Source organism: Anabrus simplex, chromosome 3 (assembly GCF_040414725.1).
Source record: "Anabrus simplex isolate iqAnaSimp1 chromosome 3, ASM4041472v1, whole genome shotgun sequence".
Taxonomy (NCBI): domain Eukaryota; kingdom Metazoa; phylum Arthropoda; class Insecta; order Orthoptera; family Tettigoniidae; genus Anabrus; species Anabrus simplex.
Genome location: NC_090267.1, coordinates 395,957,613 through 395,985,254, shown reverse-complemented (window position 1 = coordinate 395,985,254; position 27,642 = coordinate 395,957,613). Strand labels below are relative to the sequence as shown.

General features: G+C 35.3%; 1 protein-coding gene across 1 annotated transcript in view; it reads left to right on the top strand.

The window, feature by feature from the left end:
• BRWD3 (bromodomain and WD repeat-containing protein) overlaps positions 1-27,642 on the top strand; it is a 242,942-nt gene that overhangs the window by 182,457 nt on the left and 32,843 nt on the right. The window contains exons 22-24 of the mRNA XM_067143342.2: positions 8,053-8,300; positions 19,399-19,550; positions 19,809-20,060. Coding sequence (XP_066999443.2) covers positions 8,053-8,300; positions 19,399-19,550; positions 19,809-20,060 — 652 coding nt within the window. The remainder of the gene's footprint in view (positions 1-8,052; positions 8,301-19,398; positions 19,551-19,808; positions 20,061-27,642) is intronic.

Genomic DNA, 27,642 nt, shown 5'->3' with positions numbered 1-27,642 from the left:
GTGAGTTGGTCACACTACAGTTATACATGTAGAGATATTAAATACTAAAAATCTGGAAGTGTGTGATTTGGGAATGTTTTATATTACAGTCCGTACAGAAGATTGAAAAAGATCTGAAAACTAGAGTAGAAAATTTGGAAACCATAATAAGACAAAGATGTATATCAAGATAGAACAAAATGGACGCAGATCCTTCATAAACATCTTACTAGGCTTGCTGGAAGGATACAAAGATGATCATGTTGATGATAGACATAATATGGATTATTATTATTATTATTATTATTATTATTATTATTATTATTATTATTATTATTATTATTATATATTTATATTTTGCGAATGAGCCCATTAGGACTACGCAAAGTACTTAGAGACAGGCGTTTGCCTTTGTGCCCACACTTCCTTCATTCGTTTGCTCTGTGCTTCTTTTCTCTCTTGAGACCATGTTGTTCCGGTCTTCTTTGGTTTTTCCTCTTGGTCAACTTGCCACTTATGAACTTTGGTTCTGAAGATAACCGGGCTTTGGATGTCTTCAGGTGTAATTCCTGCCAGTTTGAGATCTGTTTTAATTTCGCCAATCCATTTTATTGTGTCCATTTTGGCTTTACTTCGGTTTTCATAAAATTCAACTATTTGCTTGGTAAGTCTAGTTCCTTTTTCTGAATAATAATAATAATAATAATAATAATAATAATAATAATATTGTTATTATTATTATCTGAAAAGATCTGAAAACTAGAGTAGAAAATTTGGAAACCATAATAAGACAAAGATGTATATCAAGATAGAACAAAATGGACGCAGATCCTTCATAAACATCTTACTAGGCTTGCTGGAAGGATACAAAGATGATCATGTTGATGATAGACATAATTTTGTTATTATTATTATTATTATTATTATTATTATTATTATTATTATTATTATTATTATTATTATTATTATTATTATTATTATTATTATTATTATTATTATTATTATTATTATTATTATTATTATTATTATTATTATTATTATTATTATTATTATTATTATTATTATTATTATTATTATTATTATTATTATTATTATTATTATTATTATTATTATTATTATTATTATTATTATTATTATTATTATTATTATTATTATTATTATTATTATTATTATTATTATTATTATTATTATTATTATTATTATTATTATTATTATTATTATTATTATTATTATTATTATTATTATTATTATTATTATTATTATTATTATTATTATTATTATTATTATTATTATTATTATTATTATTATTATTATTATTATTATTATTATTATTATTATTATTATTATTATTATTATTATTATTATTATTATTATTATTATTATTATTATTATTATTATTATTATTATTATTATTATTATTATTATTATTATTATTATTATTATTATTATTATTATTATTATTATTATTATTATTATTATTATTATTATTATTATTATTATTATTATTATTATTATTATTATTATTATTATTATTATTATTATTATTATTATTATTATTATTATTATTATTATTATTATTATTATTATTATTATTATTATTATTATTATTATTATTATTATTATTATTATTATTATTATTATTATTATTATTATTATTATTATTATTATTATTATTATTATTATTATTATTATTATTATTATTATTATTATTATTATTTGAATTGGCCTACTTGGGACCATGCTTGTTCAATTGTTGGGCTTTGATCTTTGCCTAGTATTGCTGCATCTTCTCCCTTTCTTTCCTCTGACCAGGGATACCTCTTTACTTCAGAGGGTGTCTTTCTTTCTTACTTTCTTTCTTTCTTTCTTTCTTTCTTCTTCTTTGTTTTTCTTTTTCTGAAAATTACAGATTTACTTGTTTCACCAGAAAAAACAGAGAGTTGGTTAGTCTGTTGGGAGGCCACCTTGCCACATGACCATAAGAAGCTACCCTCCTTTTCCTGCCACAGTCAGAGAGCCTCTCATTCTGGGAAAAGAGCTCTGAATTGTGACATCTCGGTATACCTCATCTTTCTTTCTTTCTTTCTTTCTCTCTCTCTGATGACTGTAGGGTGATTTTTCAGCTTCAGATTACGTTACAGGCATCGCTTGCTGTAGGTGTTCTGAGTCGGTCGATAGGCCATTTCCCGCTACGTCAACGATACTCAGACTGTGGTATGCATACCCCTGGAGGGTACATACACGTTTTTCAGGGGGTATGAGAACGATTCCTATTGACAAAATGACAAAGGAACCAAATGCTGCGATGAGTTTTTGAGGTATACAATATGAACTTTCATTGATTATCTGAGGAACGTATTAATATCTGATGCAGCACTACTATGGTACTGTATTTCTACTACACTACTACAGGATTATCATCGGCTTGGCTGCATGTGAGATTCTGCATCTTTACCTTAAAATATGACTGCGAATCATTCTCAACAATGGAAGTTGATGATTATTTCTGATTTCAAGAAACCAGCCATAATACGTTTGTGACTGTTAATGTTGCAACATTCATTCTTGTGATGTAGATATTGATTTCCGAAGGGAATCTGAAATTTTTGTTCTAAATGAATAAATGCATAATTCCAGTATAAATGGTCCATTATTGGACATTATAGATTTTCCAGCTAACTCAGTCTTGGTTGCCAGCATTTCACACCATTGTGTCATTTTGGGCTCATCGGTTGGTAACTAACACACCTATCAAGACGCATGGCTAGTGCATATAGTGGAGGCCACTGCGTTGGTTAATTAGAGCCACAGTCAGTACCAATGCACGTAAAAATCATATAAGTGAAAGACGTATAAATGAAATAACTCGCCGTAATATATATAGGATTTTGTCGGGATCACTGAAAAAAAAAAAAAATCAACGTATAAGTGTGAAACGTATAAAAGAAGTTTTACTGAATGGTGCAGTTGATAGCATTTCTAAGTTTTATTGATTCTACCGTAGCAATGGCAGAAGATATGCTTTGCTGCAAAGAGCTTCCAGGATGAACAGCAGCACAAAACTTATTTTACCCTCTTGATGGTTTTCTAAGGCAATATGGTGTGGACTAAGAAAAGTGTATTGGTGTGTGTATTGATGGTGCAAGAGCAATGACTGGAAAAGCATACTTGTGTGATTTCCCATATCGAGAAGGTTGCTCCAGAGGCAAAATTCGTTCACTGTAGTCTTCACAGAGAGGCTCTAGTTGCGAAGAAGTGTCCAAATGGAATGAAATAGTGTTGACAGAAGCAGTGAAAGTTAATTTCATAAAATCAAAAGCAGCCAATTCAAGATTATTTGCAATCTTTAATGAAGAAGGGTAGTGAACATAAACATCTTCTCTTCTATACTAGGGTAAGGTGGCTTCAAAGGGAACTGTCTTGCACATTTGTTTGCATTAAGACAAGAAGTTCAAAGTTTTTCTTCTTGGTAGTAAGTGTGAGTTAAGTGATAGGCTTACAGATGAACAGTGGCTATGCAGACTTTTTTAACTGAGTTCTTCCAGTGACTCAATGATTTGATTATATCAATCAATCAATCAATCAATCGATCAATACTGATCTGCATTTAGGGCAGTCGCCCAGGTGGCAGATTTCCTATCTGTTGCTTTCCTAGCCTTTTCCTAAATGATTTCAAAGAAATTGGAAATTTATTGAACGCCTCCCTTGGTAAGTTATTCCAATCCCTAACTCCCCTTCCTATAAATGAATATTTGCCCCAGTTTGTACTCTTGAATTCCAACTTTATCTTCATATTGTGATCTATCCTACTTTTATAAACGCCACTCAAACTTATTCGTCTACTAATGTCATTCCACGCCATCTCTCCGCTGACAGCTCGGAACATACCACTTATAATACCAATATAATGGTCTGTTATTGGACATTATAAATTTTCCAGCTAACTCATTCTTGGATGCCTGCGTTTCGCCCTCGTGTGCTAAGTTAGGCTCGTCAGTTGGGACTTAGCACACCACCCAAGACGCAAGGCTAGTGCATACCGTGGAGGCCACTGCATAGGCTATTTGAAGCCACCAGCAGTGCCATTGCACTATGAGAGCTATGTCTCATTTCCAAAAATAGATGCCTGCCTGGCCATCAAATGATGTAGATGTTGATTCTCATAGAGAACCTAAAATATTTGTTCTGAATGAGTAAATTTATAATACCAATATAATGGTCCGTTATTGGACATTATAAATTTTCCAGCTAACTCATTCTTGGTTGCCTGCCTATGCAGTAGCCTCCACGGTATGCACTAGCCTTGCATCTTGGGTGGTGTGCTAAGTCCCGACTGACGAGCCTAACTTAGCACACGAGGGCGAAACGCAGGCAACCAAGAATGAGTTAGCTGGAAAATTTATAATGTCCAATAACGGACCATTATATTGGTATTATAAATTTACTCATTCAGGACAAATATTTTAGGTTCCCTATGGGAATCAACATCTATATCATCAACATCTACATACCACTTAGTCGAGCAGCTCTTCTTCTTTCCCTCAATTCTTCCCAACCCAAACTTTGCAACATTTTTGTAACGCTACTCTTGTCGGAAATCACCCAGAAGAAATCAAGCTGCTTTTCTTTGGATTTTTTCCAGTTCTTATAGGACTGCACAGTAAACAGACAAGAGTCTTCATGGTTCAGGACAAAATAAAAGCTGTGAAAAATAACTGCAGTTTGCCTTTAAAGAAGTTGTGAATAGAAAACTTTCATTCTTTCCATTCTTAGAAAATTTTGTAGATGAAAATTAAATTGAGCTTCATGATTCCATTGTGAGCGGCATAAAAGAACATTGTTTAGATCTGATTGAAGATTTTGCTAAATACTTTTCTGAGAATATAGAGTTCTGGATTTGCAACTCTTTTTCCGCGGTGAGAGACTTCAGGCTACCAGATTACTTTTCAAAAAAAGAAAAGGAAGAAATCATTTAAGTATTCTGTGCTGAAGCAATCAAATGCAGTTTCAAGAAAATAATATCTTTGACAAACTTCTAGTTGCAGAGACAAGTCGAATTTCCTAACATCGCCTGCTATGCTATAAAGTTCATGATGCCTTTCTCAACCATGTACCTTTGTGGGAGTGCCTTTTCGTCCATGGTGTACCTGAAAAATAAGTACTGCAATAGGCTAAATATAGAGCCAGACCTCCACTTGAAAGTCTTGCCTGGTCAAAAGGATTTTAGGAAACTGTGTCAAGATATGTTGGCACATCCTTCCCATTGAAAGACGATTCATTGCTTAATAACAATTTTGAACTTTGTACGGTAATTGTATCTAAATTTTGAGATAAGAGCATGTATGCTACTACATTTTTTCATTATTTTTAAACATTTTTTAATAGGTTTGATTGAAACTAATGATAACACTTTTTCTAAACTGATCTTAATGATACTTAAATTATTTTAAGCTACAATATTTGAGTGATTTAAATACTTTATCACGTTTGTATTATTACTATTATTTGGTATGTCATTAATTTTCAACCTTCATTTTGAAAAAAAATATGGTGTCGGTACAATAGAAAACTAGTCACAACTTAGGGGTACAATTTTTAAAAAGTTTGAGAATATCTGTGCTAGGTAATTCTTGTAGAGACTGCTGCTTTCTCTGATAAGTAGGGTTCATTCCAGTTGTAGGGGTATTTAAATCTTGATTTTACCTCTCTCAGTTGTTTGCTGTTGGTAAGGTTCGTAGTTTTCTCCAGTAGCACTACGAGTCCCACTTTGGCCATATGTCTTCTGGGGGGAAAAAAAAAACTTGTATTGCTGCTATTTCCCGATATTTGGCTCCATGGCTAAATGGTTAGCGTGCTGGCCTTTAGGCACAGGGGTCCCGGGTTCGATTCTCGGCATGGTCAGGAATTTTAACCTTAATTGGCTAATTTCGCTGGCACGGGGGCTGGGTGTATGTGTCGTCTCCATCATCATTTCATCCTCATCATGACGCGCAGGTCACCTACAGGAGTCAAATCAAAAGGCCTGCATCTGGCGAGCCGAACATGTCCTCGGACACTCCCGGCACTAAAAGCCATACACCATTTCCATTTTTTTTCCGATATTCAGCTATCAGTGTCATATTGTTTGCAGAGGCCAGACAATTTACTGTCAGCTCTTCCCTCCTGTGATCCAGGGAGATCCCAATCTGGACACCCAAGTTCCAGTTTGTTGCACCATTCTGTCACAACTTTTTCAACAAAGTTATTGGAGAGGAGTGGGGAAAGTCTGTCATCTTGTCGGACACCTGTTTTTGTCTCGAAGGTTTCTGAGATCTTACGTTTGAATTTAACCTTAGAATATGAGTCAGTCAGAGTTCATAGAACGAATCTTTGAGTTTTGCTGTTTAGTCGCAGTTCCTCAAGAATTTTCTAAAGGTTTGTCTGTCCACGGAGTCGTAGGCCTTCGTAAAGTCTACAAAGGTGATTACCACCTTATGGCTTCTAATCTTGAAGTTGGCTAGTACTGTTTTGTGGTTGAGGATTTACTCAGCACAGAATCAACCCTTCCTGCAGCTTCCCTGGTATTCCTTCAGTTAACTGACCAGTTTATTCTCTACCCTTGATAATAATTCTGTAGACAGGACTTTTGAGAGAAGAGAGATCCCTTGGTAATTATTCACATCTTTTAAGATCTCCTTTTGTGTGAGGAGGTGGATTAAAGCTGAGGCCCAGTCAGATGTTAACTTCTCTGCTTCCCAAATGAGCTTGCTACTGGCACACTTCAGATTTCAGTCCCAATGGTGTCCTCTCCAGCTGCCTTGTTGTTCCTGAGTAGCTGGATGATTTGATTAACTTCTTCCACTGAAGGAGGTAGTGAATCCAGGTTAGGTGTTGTTTTCTGGTAGTCAGTCTTCACTTGGTGGATCACAATTGTGCAGGTTCTTTAGGTACTCAGCTAGGAGATGGCAGTTGGCCCATGTTGTTGGAAACAAGTTAGTCTCTGAAGTAAAGCCTCAGTGGAGTATATTTTGAAAGTTCTGCAAAAGTCCCAGGAGTTAATTTTTAATGAACCTCTCTTTGTTCTGGGTCAGATGGTTGTGTGTGAAGGTTTGTTTGATTCCTCAGATTATCTTGGTCATGAGCTTCCACTGTTCCCAGAATTTCTTCCAGTTTTCCCTGATCTTCTGGGAGTTCCATCTCAGCCATGCTGTTTGCCTTTAAGCTGTTGTGTAGTCACAGTCTTCTTGCGAGCGGGGGCGAGTTATATGGCCGTATTGACTAGGACCTTCTACAGTTGGTCCTAGTTATTCAGACCTATTCAACCTCTGATTTACTTCGTGGTTGTTTATAAATTATTCTGTGTTGAATTTTACTGTCATGGTGGCTTTGTGCCTTCTGGAGTTTCTTGGCAGGAGTCTCGGTTTGATATATGAGAGGTAGTGATCCAAATTCAAGTTGGTACCTCCCTGTACCTTTATTTTTATTACAGTATTTCCTTTTGAGACTTTATCGAGGTAGACACATTGTCTATTTGGATCTCACCCAGGTTAGTACTGGAAGAGGTGAAGGTCTTCGGTGTCCTCAGTAGGTTTCTGAAAACTATGGCGTTCATGACCAAGCTGAAAGCCCTATACAGTTCCACCAGTTGGTCTCCATTGCAGTTAGTTTGCTTGTGTGCTAGACATTTGTCCATTGTGTTCGTATATTTTCTCTCTTTTCCCTATTCTTCTTCTTCTTTATTCATTTAGTGAACTGTGATTACAGCAATAAACTTACAATATCAATTTCACAAACTACATTATACTGGTAAAATGGTTAAGTGACACTTATGCTGTTTTTGCAGTAATAAATTTTCACAAAATAATAAAATTTCATTAATGGAGAAGATCGGTGCTGAAATTCAGAAAAACCTGAAATACATGTTGTTTTTATATGTGAATGCATAATTTAGGAAAGTCTAAGCCATATTCACATCAAATTACCTTTTTCTGAAATTCACCCTTCTCCCTCAGCCATAATACATTGCCACCTGTGAAGGGTTAATGTGATATTTTCTACACATTCGTATTTCACTTTGTGCGTTTTCTGATACAGGTTTGCCCCGTGAAGTTGGAGGAGCTGTGCCAGTTCTCCCTGAAGAAATTCAGGCCATTCTTTATCAACCACGGGCTGAGGAATGGCCCCAGGGTGATAGAGATGCTGCATGTCTGAGAATTCTTGCTGGACTTGATGAAGTTATGAGTCTGGCCATTGCTGAGTCATTTATAGCCCCTGTTGATCTCAATCAGTACCCTTCTTATGCCTTTGTGGTGGAGTACCCCATTGATCTCTCAACTATTAAGGTGAATTTCTTTGTGAAATTACTGAAAAGAATTAGTTGACGATTGTGATTTTTCATTGCAAGAGTTTTTGAGACCATAAACTTTTAATATCTGCCTCTTTAGTCCAATAATATAATGTGTATTATTTGAAAACTCTCCTTAAACTTACCAGAATGTAGAAACATATGTGGTCAGTAAAATATCTTAAACTTTTTTTAAACATCTTGCAGTAATCTAATTTATGCTAATTAGTTCTCTATTGAATAATCATGAAAATACAGTAGAAACTCGATAATTCGAAATCGGTTAATTCAAAATCACGCCTAATTCGAAGAAGCACTCATTCCCGGAAACATGAGGTACGGTTTTGCACGTTATTTAAATTGTTTAATTCGAAATACGGATAATTCGTAATTCGAAGAACAATGTCAGTCCCATTACCGAAATTCAGACTTTTAATTCAAAACTGCCTTTAAGTTTTTAAAAAAAGTAGTATTTTACAGAGTAATTTAAATTCAAAATTTATCCGCGTTGTGATAGAACGCGTCTTCTGAAACATGCAGGGGTAGCTAACCGCACATTCATTCCGGTGTGTCGACAGTGTACTTCATATTTGCTAAGTTCAAGTGAAATCGTAAGTCTTTTGTATTCAGCGTTTTAAGGAACGCCATAATATCACGTAGCAGACAGTGTGCGGAGCAGCAGAATCCGCGAACACTGGCAATGCTGACAATTGGCGAAAAAGAGTGGCTCGTATAATCAATTCGTATGCTCTAAACAATATTGTCAGTGTCGATGAAACTGCATCGTTTTTTTTTTTTTTAATGTCGAGCCCAAACGGACTTAAAGTTTTAAACTAGAGAATCGCCAGCCGGGAAATTGTACAAGACTGGGGGTCATTGTACTGTGTTGAAACTTGTAATGCACACGGAGGCGAGAGACTTCCTCCCATTCTCATAGGAAAGTTCGATAAGCCACGTTTTAAGGGCGTCGGGCACTTCCTGTGCAAGTACAAGGCATCTAAAAAAAAATGCAAACAGTAAAGTAATAAAAAAAGGCATTTGCACTGGGGAGCCAGCAATATTTGTCTTCATCTTTGAATCATGTGGACTTTTTTTTCGTTGCGTGAGGTTATGTTTGCCAGTATCTTATCCAAATGCATTATTTGAATAGGACTAATGTCAATGCACTTTGTTGGATACATTTTGGAAATAGTTTTCTCCATGACACTTGAAAGGTTTAAACTGGAAATCAATGTGATTGCATGCATTAATGGGTCTTAGAATACTTTGTGACGTGGCAAGGGCTGGCATTTCTAAATTTCGAGAGAGGTGCCGTGGCGGGAATTCAAAGAATGTTTAAGTGCAGACAGAAGCGAGAGACTTTCTCCACTTGTCACAGGAAAGTTTGATAAGCCACGATGTTTTAAGGACATCGGATACTTTCCGTGCAAGTGCAGGGCATCTAAAATGCATGTAGTACAGTAGTCCAATGAAATGAAATGAAATGAATACAGCACATACACAGGGAGCCAGCATAGATTTGTCCTCATGTTTGAATCATGCTTTTCTATTTCTTTCGTTGCGTGAGATTATGTTTGTCAGTAAGTTATCCAGGTGCATTATATGAATACTGTAAATGCACTTTGTTGGATACATTTTGGAAATAGATTATTGCCATGGAATTTGAAAGGTTTAAACTGTGAATCAAAGTTTGTGATGTGGCAAGGGTTGGCATTTCTCAATTAGGAGTTGGCGGTTAATTCGAAATCACGTAATTCAAAGTCCGATTTTTGCATCCCAGTGACTTTGAAATAGGAAGGTTTTACTGTATTCTTGGAACATCTGCCTTACTACTACAATAACAAAGAAATAATCTCCCATATAATTAAATGGAAACTAGATAATCACACAAAGAGAATTTAAGATTTGAATATTTGGATAAATTTATTTAGCTTCTTTAACACTACCCTACTCAACAAACTGGGAGGGCTGCATTAAGATGATGAATCTATTAAGTAGGCAGCTAACATCAATAACTTCCATACCAAGATGCAGATAAAGCATTAAATAAGGGCCCCGTAATTCGTGTTCCATACAGCTCAGTTCAGATGATTTCTTAGCAATGAGTTAGATTGTGTGAGATGACAGACTAATAATAAAGGGAAGATATTGTGGAGATGACAGACTAATAATAAAGGGAAGATATTGTGTAAAGTAAAAACAAATGCAGTGATATATAAACAAAGAAAGAAACTGGACTACGGTAGGGAGATGGGCTCTTTACAGGAAATAGCTCAAAATAGTAGTTTGAAAAATTCATTTCAAAAAGCAGGAATTATGCTAACTCAACTTTCGCTTGCAAACAAAATTAAGCTGGGAGACCAAGAAATAACAATTGTAGAAAAATTTAAATATTTAGGTGAAATAATCACATATAACCTGAATGAGAAACCAGCATGGCAAAATAGAATAAATCCACCGGTTTGGACATACAAAATCAGCAGGTCCAAACAAAGACACCACTCGGATACGGTGGGGTGTCACGTAGAAGATCAAGGCGAGTCAGAGCGCCTGGAAGCCCAACAGATGACATGCAGACACATCCGGTTAAGAAAAGACTGAAATTCAATAAACCAGGACAATTTTCATTTTTTGCAACATTAAATATCAATTCAATTATGAAAGTTGGCAAGTTAAAACATTTAACAGATGTATTGGACCAGCATAAGATAGTAATAACAGCTCTTCAAGAATTGCACAATACAGATCAGGACCCATTAGAATCAGGAGGATATCGCCTTTACAAAGGTCCTCCAGGGAAAAGAGTGATGAAGAATGTTCCTCAATTTGGAGTAGGATTCTTGGTCCATAACAGCATATTAGATTCAATTGAAGCTTTTTCTTCGACCTCCCCAAGAATTGCACTCCTAACAGTTAAAGTAGAGAATAAAACATACACATTGATAAATGTCCATGCCCCAACGAATGACAAAAATAACAAAGAAAAGGAAGAAACAGAAAAATTTTGGGAAGAATTGGACCAGTTGATTTCAGGTATCTCTGATACACCTATTCAAATTTTACTTGGTGACTTTAATGCTAAAATAGGAAAAGAAAATAGATTTCGTACAGTAGTGGGTAAATGGTCAGCGCATAAATTTACAAATAAAAATGGTCAAAGATTAATTGATCTTTGTATAGATCATGGATTAATTTTGGAATCTACAAGGTTTAAAAGAAGACCACACAAACTAATGACTTGGAAATGCCCTAATATTAAATTGGGGGAGTTCCAGATTGACCATGTGGCCATGGACAAGAATTATCACAAAGAAATTTATAATGTGAAAGTACTCCGTGGGGTAGACATAGATTCAGATCACTATATTTCCAAGATTAAAATAAAATTAACGCCAAAAAAAAAAAGAACAAAATATCCAAATCCAATAGGAGGAAGAAGTATGACCCTAGTTATTTAACTAATAATAAACTGTATTTTGAAAGGTCTGAAACTCCTCTAAGCGACAATTTGGGGACGGTAATTGAAAAATTAAAAACCATAGCTGAAGAAATTGCTCCTGTTAAAAAACGAAAGAAACATGCTTGGTGGAATGTGGAGTGTGACACAGCGATTCAAAACAGGCACAAAGCCTGGTTGAATGATCAACAAAAGAGAACAGAAAAGTCCCGTGAAGAACTAAATAATGCTAGAAAACAAACAGCCAAAGAAATCAGAAGGGTTAAGAGAAATTATCACAAAGAATCATTAAACGCCATAGATGAAGCATTCATACAACATAAGACGAGGGATTTTTATAAAACGTTTCGACAATACCAATCAAACTATACTCCACCAACACTTATGATGAGAAATACAAATGGAAAACTGGCACTTAGTAACCAAGAGAATGCAGAAATTTCAGCTCAGTACTTTCAAGAATTACTTAATAGTGAAGAACCAACACAATACCTAGAGTATGACCTTCATTCAAAAAATAAAACACCAATAGAAAAGGTTATAGCACCAGATTACAATAAAGTGTTGAAAGCCATCGATTCACTTAAAAATTGCAAAGCTTCAGGGGAGAATCAACTAACTGCAGAAATATGGAAGAATGCTAATACACAAACCATTCAGAATTTACATAAATACCTCATAGACATTTGGAATACTGAAAAAATGCCCGAAGAGTGGAATATGGCGATAATACACCCTTTACATAAAAAAGGTGATAGATCAGATCCCAACAATTATCGAGGGATATCATTGCTGGATATCACTTACAAAAATTTTTCAAAGTTATTATACGTGAGAATTCAAGAACAACTTGACTGTGAACTTGGAGAATACCAAGGAGGCTTTCGTCCAGGGAGAAGTTGTCCAGATCAAATTATCAGTTTAAAGTGGATTATGAAGCATCATAGGGTTAGAAACAAAAAGTTAGTTATCACTTTTGTTGATTTTAAAAAGGCGTATGATAGTATCCATCGTGAGTCATTATTGAATATCCTAAAAGAATTTGGTTTACATCCAAAACTTATTCGCCTTATTGGAATTACCCTCAAGAACATTAAATCTAAAGTCAGATTTAGAAATGAACTCTCAAAGCCATTTGACATTAATACTGGACTTCAGCAGGGAGATGGACTCTCACCATTATTGTTTAATTGTTTGTTGGAAAAAATCATGCGGGAATGGAATAAGATGTGTCAACCTTACTTCAAGATTGGCAGAAAAATAAGACTTAATTGTTTAGCATTCGCTGATGATCTTGCACTACTTGCTAATGATATGGAAGAAGCTAAATTGCAAATAGAAGAACTTGATAACATAGCAAGAAAAGTTGGATTGCAAATTTCATATGAAAAAGCAGAAATAATGCCAACCTTCCCTGTTACAGCACCAACCATTACCTTAGCCAATACCAAACAAATTAAAATTGTGAATAAGTTTAAATATCATGGTGAAATTATAAGTTGGAACACCATTGAAAAATCATCAATAGAAAGCAGAACATTTAAGTTTAAAAAAGCACAACGAATTAGATGGCCAACGTACAAGAAAAAATCTCTTTCAATAAATGCTAAACTTCAACATTACTGTTCCATCATTAAACCTGAAGCGACTTATGCTTGTGAAACACTATTTAAATTGAACACCAAAGCAACAACTGATACACTGCAAAAGATTGACAGAAGGATACTCAGAACAATCATTAATAAAAAACATCAGGTGGATGGACAGTGGAGATTATTGCCTAATGCAGTGGTTTATAGGGAAAGTGAATCTATAATAGATACGATGAGAAAAAGAAGAATTGCCTTTTTCTGTCATCTTTCTAGATTAAATGATAATAGGATAATAAAACAACTATTTAATTACTTTTGGAAAAGTAAAACAAAAAATAATTGGTTTAAAGAAGTTCAGAATGATTTAGAAGAGCTGAATATTACAATGAAGCAAATTGAAAATAGAGAAGGTAAAAGGATTCTCAAGAACAAACAAATAAGATTGTCATTAAAAACTGTGCAACACAAACAATATGTCATATCTGATGAAGAAAGGGCAGCCAGGTCAGCCAGAATGAAGAGGTCGGTGGGACGAACGACGTAGCTCGCGACGACGCCAAGAATGTAAGATCACAACTTAAACATACACTAGGGAAGCTGACCCAACGTTTTTGTAGTGAACGTGCCCCACAGGCATGATTTGAGTAGAGACTCGTGTGTGAACATTGAAGTGGACAAGGTCAATACAGATATTGTTAAAATTTGTAAACATTTTCGGAATACTCAGGTTATTGAATGCAGCAGTTTTGAGAGATACTGTTATACAAAACATGGCCTCCATCTAAACAATTCAGGTAAACGAAAGATAGCAAATATTGTTCTAGATTTTATTAATCTTAAGATATGTACTGTAAAACAGGCAACTCCCTTGAGTTATAATACTGACCAGGAAAACTAGTAGAAAGAGCCAGCTGTACTTCAAGCTGGCTCAGTCAACTAGAAAAAGAAACTCAGGATAGTAAGGAATTTCAAGTTACCCAATTGCAACAGTCAAGTTTTAGGGAGGAAGAGGGTCTGAGATTGCTCGTGGTAAACTGTCAAAGTGTAGTAAATAAACAATTAAAATTCGGTACATTGATGGAATCTTATGAGACTGATGTGGTGATAGGAGTGGAATCGTGGTTGAAAGAAGGGGTGGATAATAGAGAAGTATTTCCAGAAGGGTACACAGTCTATCGTAGAGACCGAGGAGATAAAAAGGGAGTGGGGGTGTTTATTCTGGTGAAGGAAACTTACTGTTCACATGAATGGTTTACCGATGAAAGGGATGAAATATTAGGGATAAAATTAGTTTGTGATAATATGAAAGAGGTGGGAATTATAGGAACATACAGGCCTGGAAGAGAGGAAAGAGACATGGAAATCTTTGAAAAAATAATAGATTATACTCGTAAAAACAATAATAATGATATGGTAATAATTGGGGGAGATCTAAATTTGCCTGAAGTTGAATGGAAAGGAGCTGCAAGTAAAGCCCATGAACAGAAACTGGCAAATAAGTTAATTTGGGAGGGAGGATTTACACAAGTAGTACAAGAACCAACTCGTCTCAATAACTTACTAGATGTATTCTTGGTTAAACCATGGGAAATTGTTGATAAAACTGAGGTAATTGAAGGAATAGGAGACCATAAGGCTGTAATAATGGATGTAGGACTCGTACCAAAAAGGCTTAATAAGAGGGTTACACAAGACAAGAAATTGTACAGAAAAACTAAAGTTGATGAATTTGGGACTTACCTTAAGTCACAATTCAGTTGTTGGATAAGTGAAGGGAGTAACGTGGATACACTTTGGGCTAAATTTAAAGGAATTATTTGGGAAGGAGAGAAGAGATTTGTACCTGTTAAGAAAGGTAAAATGACCTCAGACCCTGTTTATTATACAAGGGAAATAAGAAAATTAAAAAGAAAATGTAGAATAGTAAACAGGAAAATCAAAGAGGGTAGGGAGAGTAGAGAAACTAGAAAACAGCTAATGAGGGAATTGAACAGAGTGAAAAAGGAAGCAAAAGAGAATTATATGAATGGCATACTTCAAGAGGGTAATGACCACAAAGGGAAATGGAAAAAGCTGTATTCATATATCAGGAATCAAAAAGGAAAAGGAATCCAAATTCCTACAATGGTGAGAGAAGGGGGTGGACACTATTTAACAGATACTGAGAAAGCAAACCTATTTAGTAGGGAATTTAGAGATTCAGTAGATGATTGTCAAAAGTTGGAAACCGAAACAGAAGATAGAGAGGGAGAGAGACAGAGGGAAACAAGAAGCTTCTCATTCACAAACGAAGATATTTTCAGAGAAATCCAACTGCTTCAGCAAGGAAAAGCAGCAGGAAGTGATCAAATTACTGGGGAGGTATTAAAGACAATGGGGTGGTACATAGTGCCTTATTTAAAATTTCTCTTTGACTATGTCATAAATAATAGTGTAATACCAAAGGAATGGAAGGAATCTATAATAATACCAATTTATAAAGGAAAGGGTGATAAAAGGAAACCAGAGAACTACAGACCAATCAGCCTGACCAGTATAGTTTGTAAAATTCTGGAGAGTTTAATATCGAAGTACATCAGAGGGATATGTGATGATAAAAATTGGTTCATGAGGAGCCAGTATGGATTTAGAAAGAAATTTTCTTGTGAGACACAACTGGTGGGATTTCAGCAGGACATATCAGATCAGTTGGATTCAGGAGGTCAGTTAGATTGCATAGCCATAGATCTTTCCAAAGCCTTTGATAGAGTGGAACATGGAATATTATTAAAGAAATTGGAGGGAATAGGATTGGATGTAAGGGTTACATGTTGGATAAAAGCATTTCTAAATTCAAGGGTTCAGAAAGTCAAAGTAGGAAATAATGTATCTCAGGAAGAGAAAGTTTGGAAGGGAATTGCACAGGGTAGTATAATCGGTCCGTTACTTTTCTTAATATACGCAAATGATTTAGGGAACAATATAACATCAAAAATAAGATTGTATGCAGATGACATAATTGTTTATAGAGAAATAAACAACATTGAGGATTGTTCAGAATTACAAAGGGACCTTGAAAGTATCCAACAATGGGTTGAAGAAAATAATATGAAGGTTAATGGAGGCAAATCAACTGTTACAACTTTTACAAACAGGAGCTTTAAAACTGAATTTGAATATACTTTGGATGAGGTAGTTATTCCAAAAGATGGCAAGTGCAAATACTTAGGTGTGAGATTTGAAAGTAATTTGCACTGGAAGGGTCATATTGATGACATTGTTGGGAAAGCATACAGATCATTACATGTCATAATGAGGCTACTTAAAGGATGCAACAAAGAATTAAAAGAAAAAAGTTACTTGAGTATGGTTCGTCCATTATTGGAATATGCAAACAGTGTTTGGGATCCTCTCCAAGAATACCTAATAAAAGAAATAGATAGTGTGCAGAGGAAAGCAGCAAGATTTGTAACAGGGAATTTCAGGAGAAAGAGTAGTGTATCAGAAATGTTAAAGGAACTTGGGTGGGAAACTTTAAGTAAGAGAAGGGAGAAAACTAGACTTACAGGATTATATAGAGCCTATACAGGAGAAGAAGCATTGGGAGATATCTGTGAGAGGCTTCAGTTGGAAAATAATTATATCGGCAGGACTGACCACAAATATAAAATTAGAAGGAATTTTAGCAGAAGCGATTGGGGTAAATTTTCATTCATTGGGAAGGGTGTGAAGGAGTGGAACAGTTTACCAGGGGTAGTGTTTGATCCTTTTCCAAAATCTGTACAGATATTCAAGAAGAGAATAAACAGCAACAGAGAAAATAAATGAAGTGTTAGAGGGCATTCGACCAGTGCAGGTTCTTCTTCTTCTTCTTCTTCTTTTATGACCACATAGGATCACTTTAGTCAGTCCGTCGTTCAGGTCTCTTTGAAGGGATTGTTCGGGCTTTGCGGTCCTCCCAGTACTTCTTCAGACGCTCCGATCTTCGTGCCCTTTCCTCAGTTGAAAATGTGCGTGTTGTTGGTTTGTTTTGTGTAAGGGTAAAGCGGAGGTTTGTATTCTTGAGTTTTGTATTCAATTTTATCTTATTTTTGGTGTCTTCTGTTGTAAGGCCTATTTCCTTCAGATCCTCTCTTACTTCTCTGATCCATTTACATCCTGTTGTGGTATTTTTTGAGACGAGATTGTGTTGTACTAGTTGTTTCAGAAGTCTCGAGTCCTGCATCCTCATGATATGTCCAAAGAATCCCAGTCTCCTCTTACGCATAGTATCTGTAATGGGTTCTAGCTCTTTGTACACGACTTTGTTAGGTATTAACCGCCACTGTCCATCTTTCTGATATTTTTTGTTGATACAGGTTCTTCCAATCCTCCTTTCAATTTTCTGAAGTCTGTCAGTCTTTGATTGTTTATTCAGGTAAAAGAGTGTTTCTGCTGCATATGTAGCTTCCGGTTTTATAACTGTGTTGTAGTGTTTTATTTTTGTATTTATTGATAGACATTTCTTTTTGTAGATATCCCATGTTAATTTTTGTGCTTTAGCTAATCTATTTGTTCTTACTTGGATTGAGATTTTTTCATTTAAGTTATGTGTTATTACTTCTCCAAGATATTTAAACTGAGTTACTATTTTGATTTTATTACCATTTATGGTGACTTCTTTTAGCTGTGTTGGTTTTTGGGGCATAATTTCTGTTTTTTCAAATGATATTTTGAGGCCAATTTTATTTGCAATGTTTTGAAGTTCTGATATCTGGGTTTTTGCTTCTTTTATGTCCACTGCTAGTAATGCTAAATCGTCAGCAAAACCCAGGCAATTTGTTTTGATTTTTCGGCCAATCTTTATTTTGGGGGGAGATTTTCTAAACCATTCCCTCATTACCATTTCTAGAGCACAGTTAAATAATAGTGGTGAGAGCCCATAAAATAAAAAATGTGTGTGAATAAATTAATTCCATCCCCTGGTCTAAGGAGTTTGGACAGCCAAAGTAGGGGACTGCCTGTAGGGGTGAAGTACAGTGGGGACTTCGAGGGCCCTGGGACCGCTACGGTAGCTGTGAAGGCCCTTCAGGAACTCTGAAAAGTGGTGGCAAAAGGGGTTCTGGTTAAGACGCAGCAGGTCGTTATGCTACTTAGGATCCAGAACGGGTAAAAAAAAATAAAAAAAAAAATAAAGTAAATAAATAAATGCAATGTAAATATTAATGTTATACCAGTTGTATAGTATCATTTGAAGTAATTCCACATACTGTATATCAGTTGACTATATTTGTAAGTAGTACAGGAGATATTATAAGTAGAATTTTGTAAACAATATAAATTTATTAAGGATGTGCTGTGTGTTTAATAGAAAACATTGTTAGCGTAAATTGTATAATATTGTATTATAGGAAAAATTTTCTTCTCTTGTTAATATTTAGTGCTTGACAATAATGTATTTTAGTGTACCATTTGCCACCGAGGTAGACACCTCATTTGCAAATAAAGAGATTTTGATTTTTTGAAGGAAGAAGATGATGCAAGCTAAATCTTCAGTTAATTCTTTGTTAACGTAAATGTATTTGGATTTGATTTAAGTGCTCCAATGTGGGCTTGAACTATGTAAATAAATAAATTAATCAGAATAGCACACTCAAACATCTTTATAGTTTCTTCACCCTGATCACTTCAACATTACATTTTTACATTTACATAACTGTGTTATTCTGACAAAGCTGACATATTTGGAGGCTGCTGCTCTAAGAGTTTAAATGCTAAAACATACTGTATTTCCATTTTGAAAGTATTGTTCTCTCTGTATGTTATGAATGCCTAGGTATATTATTTATTTTATATTTATGCACGTTTATTATCATTACTTACTTAATTTTATAGTTATTTGCTATATAGTCAAAAGAAATACAACTTGAGCTCCTGATTCTCTTTAGATATGTTCTGGAACTCTTGTTAACTTTCTTTTTGATGTTATTGTTCTGTAACTTTAGCCCTACATAGAGTAAGCAAAGCATTATTATTTCTGTATTTTAAAAAGTCAAAAGTTTGCTGAGATTCTGAACATTTAATTGCAGAGGAGGTTTGAGAACCGTTTCTATCGTCGTATTACATCTGCTCAATTTGATGTACGATACATTGCTACAAATGCTGAGAAGTTCAATGAACCCCGCAGTCAGATTGTGAAGAAAGCCCGTCTTGTTACTGAACTTTGTTTAAGAGTTATAAAGTATGTATGATTCTTGTGCTATTACCATCTCGCATGTCATTCACTCTTGCATGGATAGTGTGTCTTGTTTTCATTCTGTACATTCCATTAATTGCTAGTCAAAACAAAATTGAAAATATTATTCTCATAACATCTTTAATGAGAAAATTCATTGAGTCATTTTTAATCTATATCACTTTTGCTTCATGCAATTAATAAATAGGTGTATTTAAAATTTACGGCTGCTAGTAGTGGTAAATTTTACCTTTTTTTTTATAGGGATCGCAATATTATTGATGTACCTGCAGTTTATCATCAGCTACTGGATGCTTATCAGTCTTCTGATTCAGAATCAGAAGTAGATGTTGAGAAACCTGGTCCAAGTAACACAGTCTTAAGACGATCTGAGAGATCAAAGAAAACTTCCATTCAGATATCAAGAAGATCACAGGTTCAGCCCTCAGACTGGCGTCGAGATTGTCGTGAATTGCTTGAAACTCTTTGGATGTGTGAAGACTCTACACCATTCAGGTATAGTATATTAATAGTATATAGAATTAAGTAAGAATGTGATACGCCTCAAGATATTGCAAAGCGCATCATGGATTTTAGAGGTTCGATTATATTTTCTCGCATCTGGTTAAATTTTGGTAAGGCTATTCCTATGTAAATTTATAGCGAGAAAGTTATCGTTTTTCTGCTGGCGCTTGATATACATTTTCATGGTACATATATGGTTAAGTTAGGTTAAGTGACGCTGTTTGAATTGAAAAAACTGAAACGTTTGCCACAAAATGCGACCTTCAGTATCGTTTTCTTGCTATGTGCATTTACGAGCTCTCTCGTCGATGTCGGAGACGATTAGTAATACCCATAAACTGCTGTTCCGTAAAGAAAATTAGAAATGAAAGAGGAGAACACGTTTAAATATGTAGGCCTAAATGACACGGTTGATTAGCAGTTGTCAACTCGTTAGAAATATAGGCTAAGTAAACAATTGCTTAATTTTAATACCCATCATTAGGGACCTGAAAAATTAGCATGTATTTGTTTGAAAATTAGCATCTATTTTTTTTCCAAAATTAGCATCTATTTACAAAGTTAAAATAATTGCATGGTATTATTAATTTTAATGATTTCAAGTTTATGAAGTTCAATTATTGACCTTGGTTTACACACAATACAAATTCGTTGTTCAAACGAAAGTATTGTCAGTACTTCAGCATTGCTTTTTTTTCAAATTGCACCGTCTGTCTGTAACCACTGTGTTGTAGTGGGACAACACGCACTCGCAATCTACATTGTTCGTTGGGATCCACAACAACTCAAGACGGTATATAGCAAATATGCTGAACTCTGTCTGAACTTGCAGTTAATTTAAGCATGACATCACATTTTTCACTTTCTTTTTTCTGGGTTTGAAGTGCATGTTTCAGAGAACAGTAACCAGACCAGATATTGTTTCATGAGAGATCTGTTACTCCAAACAATTTCTCAAGCTCATCTAATTTATCGGTGTTATTCAAAATTACATTTTTTGCGGTACAAAGCTTGAGAAATTGACACAAAATGCGTATGGTTGGGGTCTTTAGCTTTCAATGTGGCTAGCTTGCACTGTGAAGAATGAGCAGCTTTGACAAATGTGTCTCTACATGCAGCCTGCTGTAGAGGAGTGAGCTTGATCAAAGCATCATTAGTTGCCGCAGAAAAATTCCCCTCACAAATGAAGGTAAAGCTGGCATCAAGGTTAAGGAGTTTGAGGTAAAGGAGATGAGAGGTAGGATTCAGGACCTTTCAAGTTCAGTAAGGAGGTCAACCAATCGAGCTGCATGATCTGTGACATAAACCATGTGGGAGTGAAACCTATTCACTTCTCAGTCACTCAGATCAGTCAGGTACTTAATACGAAGTACCACAGTTGTTGATGTCTTCCATGTAAGACATCTTGAAAAATGTAACATCAGTAAAGTAAGCACTCAAATAGAAGATAGCCTGAAACCAGCTATTCCATCGGGTTGTGACAGGTGCAGGAAAAAGCTTTGCTTCCTTTGAAGCACCATACTTTGATATTAAGAATTGTAAATAATTATATTTTCGCTTCCTTATAATCAAAATGCAGACTTTACCGTTGCAACCACATGATTTAAATCTGCCATCACTGCGACCCAGCTATTTTCAACCAAGCTGATTTTCACCGGGTCATGTACGGGGCACTGTCACTAACAAACACTTTAACTGCATCATATGGTACACTATAACTGCTCAGAGCTTCTAAAACAGCAAGAGAGCAGTTTGTAGCATTTTCTGCAACAAGATATTTCACAGAAACAAAGTGCAGCTCTCTTTTTGATCCGGCCGGGACTTGGAATGTGATGATAAAAACACAACGGCTGTTTCTATCTGTAGTTTCATTACAGAGTATGCTGATGTTCTTCCCCACTAGAGCCTCTGCTGTTCTTTTCTGGTGGTCAGATGCAGAAAGGTTGTTGCAATAACGTATTGTCAAATTTACTAATTACATTAGAGGATCAGTTTTTGTGGTTGTCTATTGATGAAGTCACTGATTCTGAAGGACGGTTGATTGCTAATGTAATTGTGGGCGCCTTAAATAAGGAACAAAAAACGGTACCATATCTTCTTAATGAGTGTGAACTGCTGGCCACTAACTATGTAACTGTAACACAGTGTGTGATGGATTCATTGAAATTATATGGCCATCTGGAATCAAATATGACCGGCTACTTTTATTTGTTACCGATGCAAGTACTTATGTGGTAAAATCACGACAAACACTGATAGGCATTTTTCCTAACTTAATTCATATAACTTGTTTGGCACATGCTCTTAATCACATTGCTGAGACAATACGCAATTCTTTCCCATTGGTAGATCGATTTGTGGCCTGTTCAAAGAAATTTTTTGTGAAATCTCCTTCAAAAGTCAAGTTGTTCAGTTCAACAGCATCCAATGTCCCACTTCCTCCTCCGCCAGTGTTAACACGATGGGGAACATGGCTGGATGCAGCTTTGTAATATGCTCAGCACATAGAAGTATTCAAAGAGGTTGTTAATTCATTGGACTCAAAGGAAGCTGCATCAGTACAAACAGTGCAAAATATTCTGTCAGGCATTGAGTTAGAAGAGAATCTTGTTTTTATAAATGCCTATTTTTCTTTTTTGCCAACCACCATAACGTCACTGGAAGCTGTAGGATCTCCCTTAAAGGAAATACTTAGTGTTTTAGAAAAAACGATATCCAATCTAAATTCTGTTCCTGGTAGTAAAGGACAAAAAGTGAAAGAAAAAGTAAATTATGTAGCTTCAAAAAAATCCTGGTTATAAACAGTTGTGCAATATTCGATACATTAAATAACACTTGTATGTTTTATTATTCATCCACCTATTCAATACAATGCAATCTTAAAAATTAGGACATTGTCCTTATAAAAATTGTTGACATGAAATTAATATATTAGATGGTACATGTTTCGCCTATCAATAGTAGGCATCATCAGCCATATTTTTCATCTTAAGAATAGATCAGGTACCTGATTGGAAATAACTTATGAATGCTGTTAAAAACTATGTCGTGTAAAATGTATTGGAGAACGTTAAACAACTATTACAATATAAAATGTAGTTATTACTTGACAATATTTGTGATAATATTGGAGTCTAAAAACATGACAGTTGTTTGAGGATTATGACATATTAAAAGATATTACAATAAAGATAAAAATCAGGAAACATGTTCCATTTAGTTGTCAGATGGCATGTTGTTAAAAACTTATGGAAAGTTGAGCAATGGTAATGGTCGTTAGTTGGTCATTGCTCAACTTTCCATAAGTTTTTAACAACATGCCATCTGACAAGTAAATGGAATGTGTTTTCTGATTTTTATCTTTATTGTAATATCTTTTAATATGTCATAATCCTCAAACAATTGTAATGTTTTTAGACGTCAGCTACGATGAAATCAGACATGAAACTAAAAAACAAATAAATAATATTTTCAGTACACCGGCATATACTATAACAACTTCAACGCAACTCGCAGACAGAGAAAAGGTTCTTCAACTTAAAAATAAAATTAAAAATACAAAAACCATTATTACTAAAGCAGAAAAAGGAAACACTACTGTCATAATGGACCAAGTAGACTATATCGACAAAACAAAAAACTTTTTTACAGATAGATCCTTCACAATTATTGATAAAGATCCAACCCAATCCATCCAAAAACAACTAAAGCAGATACTTAAAAACACTGCCTTTTTATTAACAGATAGTGAAAAAAAAAAATTAACATGAACCCTGGCCTGCCGACTGTCAAAGCGCAACCCAAAATCCATAAAAACGGAGTCCCTATACACCCTACAGTAAATTTCGGACCGAGTCCCCTTTATAAAACGGCTCAATTCTCAACAATTTTTGAGTAAACATTACACTTTTCAGGAAAACAAATCCGTTAAAAACACCCTAGAATTAATCAAACGACTGGACAATTTTAAATTACAACCGTATCATACAATGCATTCATTTGACATTACCAATATGTATACAAATATTAAACCAGAAAAAATTATACCAATTATTTTTAAAAACGTACATACTCATAGCCAACTTAGCCAACTTGAAATAGCTGATTTTATGCCTATTTTGAAACTTCTAACCAACAGCAATTATTTCATATTCGATAAGGTAACATGCAAACAGGACGGGCTAGCTATGGGTTCACCGGCATCTGGCATTTTAGCCAACATATATCTAAATTTCTTAGAGTACACAAAAATAGAAAAAGACAAGAAATTTAACAACATAAGCTTATGGTCCAGATTAATAGACGATACGTTTATTATCGTGGACCAAGGTATTACTGACGCATCTACTACCCTTGCACACCTCAATAACATCGATACAGACATTAAGTTCACCATAGAGTCCAAAACCAATAAGGCCCTCAACTTTTTAGATTTAACTATCACTAGGCTGCCGTTTTCTTTTAAATACAAAATCTATAGGAAACCAACGCACACAGCTATATCCATCAAGCAAGATTCCGTACATCCCCCTAGCCATAAATGTTCCACCTATAACTTCATTGTACCCATGTCAAAATCAGATTTAAACAAAAAACTCAATACTATACGTAGCATTGCACTCCACAATGGCTATAATCATAGTTTTATAAAATGTATAATATATAAGTTTAAACACCGACCTAAATCCAATTTACAAAAGGAAACAACTAAATCAAAAACTTATTCAACATTTACATTTAATCTTGACATTACCGAGTAACAAACATATTTCAAAAGTAAAATACCAAAATTTCTTTCAGGACCAATAACAGAAATCTTGACATATTCCATAACTCTAGCCTAGTTAATGATTCCAACCCCTTTGATAAGTCGGGCATCTGCAGATTTCACTGTAACGACTGCTCCAGCGCATACATTGGACAAACAGGGAGATCCTTCAAGATCAGATACAATGAGCATGTTAATGCTATCAAATACAGGAGTTTTTCGGCAATAGGGCAGCATATAAACGACTACAACCATAGCTTTCACCGCATCAATAATGATATAGACATCATCGAAATAATGAATAAAGGTCTTCTACTTGACCTAACGGAGCATTGTTTTATTTTACTGGATCAGTATTACAACCCTAATTACAATCTTAATGATCTGTCCAGAAAACCTACAATCTTATTTGATATGCTTATTTAAGTTATTAATAATCTTAAAATACAAAAAGATCAATCAGTATACAAAACAATATGTAACACACTAGCCTACTACCCCCACTGGAATCCACGTCCTTCCAACCTATGTTCTCCTGCTACCACGACCTCCCCTGCCCCTACCTGCTCGCAGCTTGTTGCCTGACATTCTGCTTGGCAGTTTCTCTCTTTGCTACCAAGCTCGATAGCTGCAGTCACTTAAGTGCGGCCAGTATCCAGTAATCGGGAGATAGTGGGTTCGAGCCCCACTGTTGGCAGCCCTGAAGATGGTTTTCCTTAGTTTCCCATTTTCACACCAGGCAAATGCCGGGGCTGTACCTTAATTAAGGCCACGGCCGCTTCCTTCCAATTCCTAGGCCTTTCCTATCCCATCGTCGCCGTAAGACATATCTGTGTCGGTGCGACGTAAAGCAGATAGCAAAAAAAAAAAACTCAGCTTGTTAACTTGGTACTTGAGGTGAGTTCCTTCCTTTCTATTCTTTTTTACTAAGCACTTTTCTTTGTCCCTGTTTGCATCATGCTAACATGTAGTTCAAATTTTCCTTTTAGGTCCATCTTGGTTCAAGATCTTTCTAGATCCACAAAAATCCACCTGAACATAGCGTATTTTCAAGAAACCTCGTCCATTAATTTACGGCTTCAAGTTTACCACATATGGTTGGATACAATTTTAAATTATAGGACCTTCTGTCATTTCATGATGGATACAGTACTTTTGTATCCATCTCTTGGCACAGGCCAGAGTAAAGTGTAGCTTCCACCGAAGTCCCAGTCAACATCCATGGCTGTGCCAATATGGAAGTTGCTGGGGTATGGGTGGTGCTGAGTAATGACATTCAGAGCACGACTAGTGCATCTGAGTGTTATGAAAGGTGCTGCTCATAGGGTCAGTCGTGCTGCAATAGTACTTTCTGACCCAGTGAGGAAAGCAATGGCAAACTACCTCACTCCTCATCTTGCTTAGTACGCCTCATTTTGGTGCTGCCATTGGTTTTTGGGGTTTCCTTATAACCGCATAAACTTTGGTGGTGCTATTTGAGGATCCAACCAGCCTCTGGGCTGATGACCTAACAGACAGACAGACAGGACCAATACTAATGACATATTTTTAAGTTAAGCTGATTCAGTGTATCCATACAAGGCATATGTCATTAAGGCCCAGTTTCATCAACGTGGGCTTAATATGCTCTAACCCTGGGTTTGTTAACTTAGGGTTAATATTTTAACTCATTCTTACAAGTCACGCGTTTCACCAAGCTATTTAGGCAGGAAACAGCTGCCCTAATAATCAAGGAGGCAGTGACTAAAAATCAGAGATCATGAACACACTTCTTGCGTTGTTCTTTTGTTCATTTCTTGCGCGGTATTTCGTTTTCTTCCTCAGGTCCGTGGTAGATATTATTATTTTGTGATCTTGAACGAAAAATGGAAGAAGCGCAGAAGAGAAATAGAGCACGAATTTTTCTGCTCTAGAAAAATCATTACTTATTGAATTAGCTACCGAGTACCGAAGTATTATAGAATGCAAGAAGATTGACGGTATAAAATTAAAAGAAAAGGAGGATACATGGGAAAGAATAACATGGGAATTTAATAATATTGCCCACGTTACAGTGCGATCTACGAAACAACTAAAACAGTTCTATGAAAATTTTAGCTTCTCTGTGCCAAGAGTTGTGTTTTGAAAGTTGGCACACCTTCACAGCAATAGCACACACGAAAGTAAATATACAGTTTAATTTCAAAGTGTATTTCTGTATAACCACTACGTAATACACAGTATAATGTTCATAGGTGTTGAACTATTGAAGTGGTGTTGTGAAGCTGCATTCCCATATGCCACTGCAGTGCTGTCGTTATTAATGTGAAGAATGATGTCATTCTCAATTCCAACATTCCTATTTCTTCTCCTTCCTGTGAGATACTGATGCAGAATTAAGTCCTGTGGGGGAAGTTTATCTCGGGTCTTCACAGTAATATTGTGTAATACTGCTGTTGCTACTATTACAGTCAATGTAGTTTCTAGTTTAGTTCAAAAGCCCAAGTTTGTTTCGATCAGGTGTGTATTCTAACCTCTCGCGAACTTCATCGACGAATTTACTGACGACGGTTTTTTAAGTCTATCTCTTCAGAAATTGTTCCTCAGATAGATTATCAAAGTCTTTCCTTCTTATTATAGGCCTATTTCTGTTAGGAACACCGTTTAACAAATCTAATTAAAGCAACTCTGCATCAAATGCATGATTTACGGTGGCCCTTTTGCTTTTAACCTCGAATAAACCGTTTAACCCAGGTGAAGGGAGGGGTTAACTTAACTCCGGTCGTAACCTAGAGTTAAAAATAACCCTCCTTGATGAAACGGAAT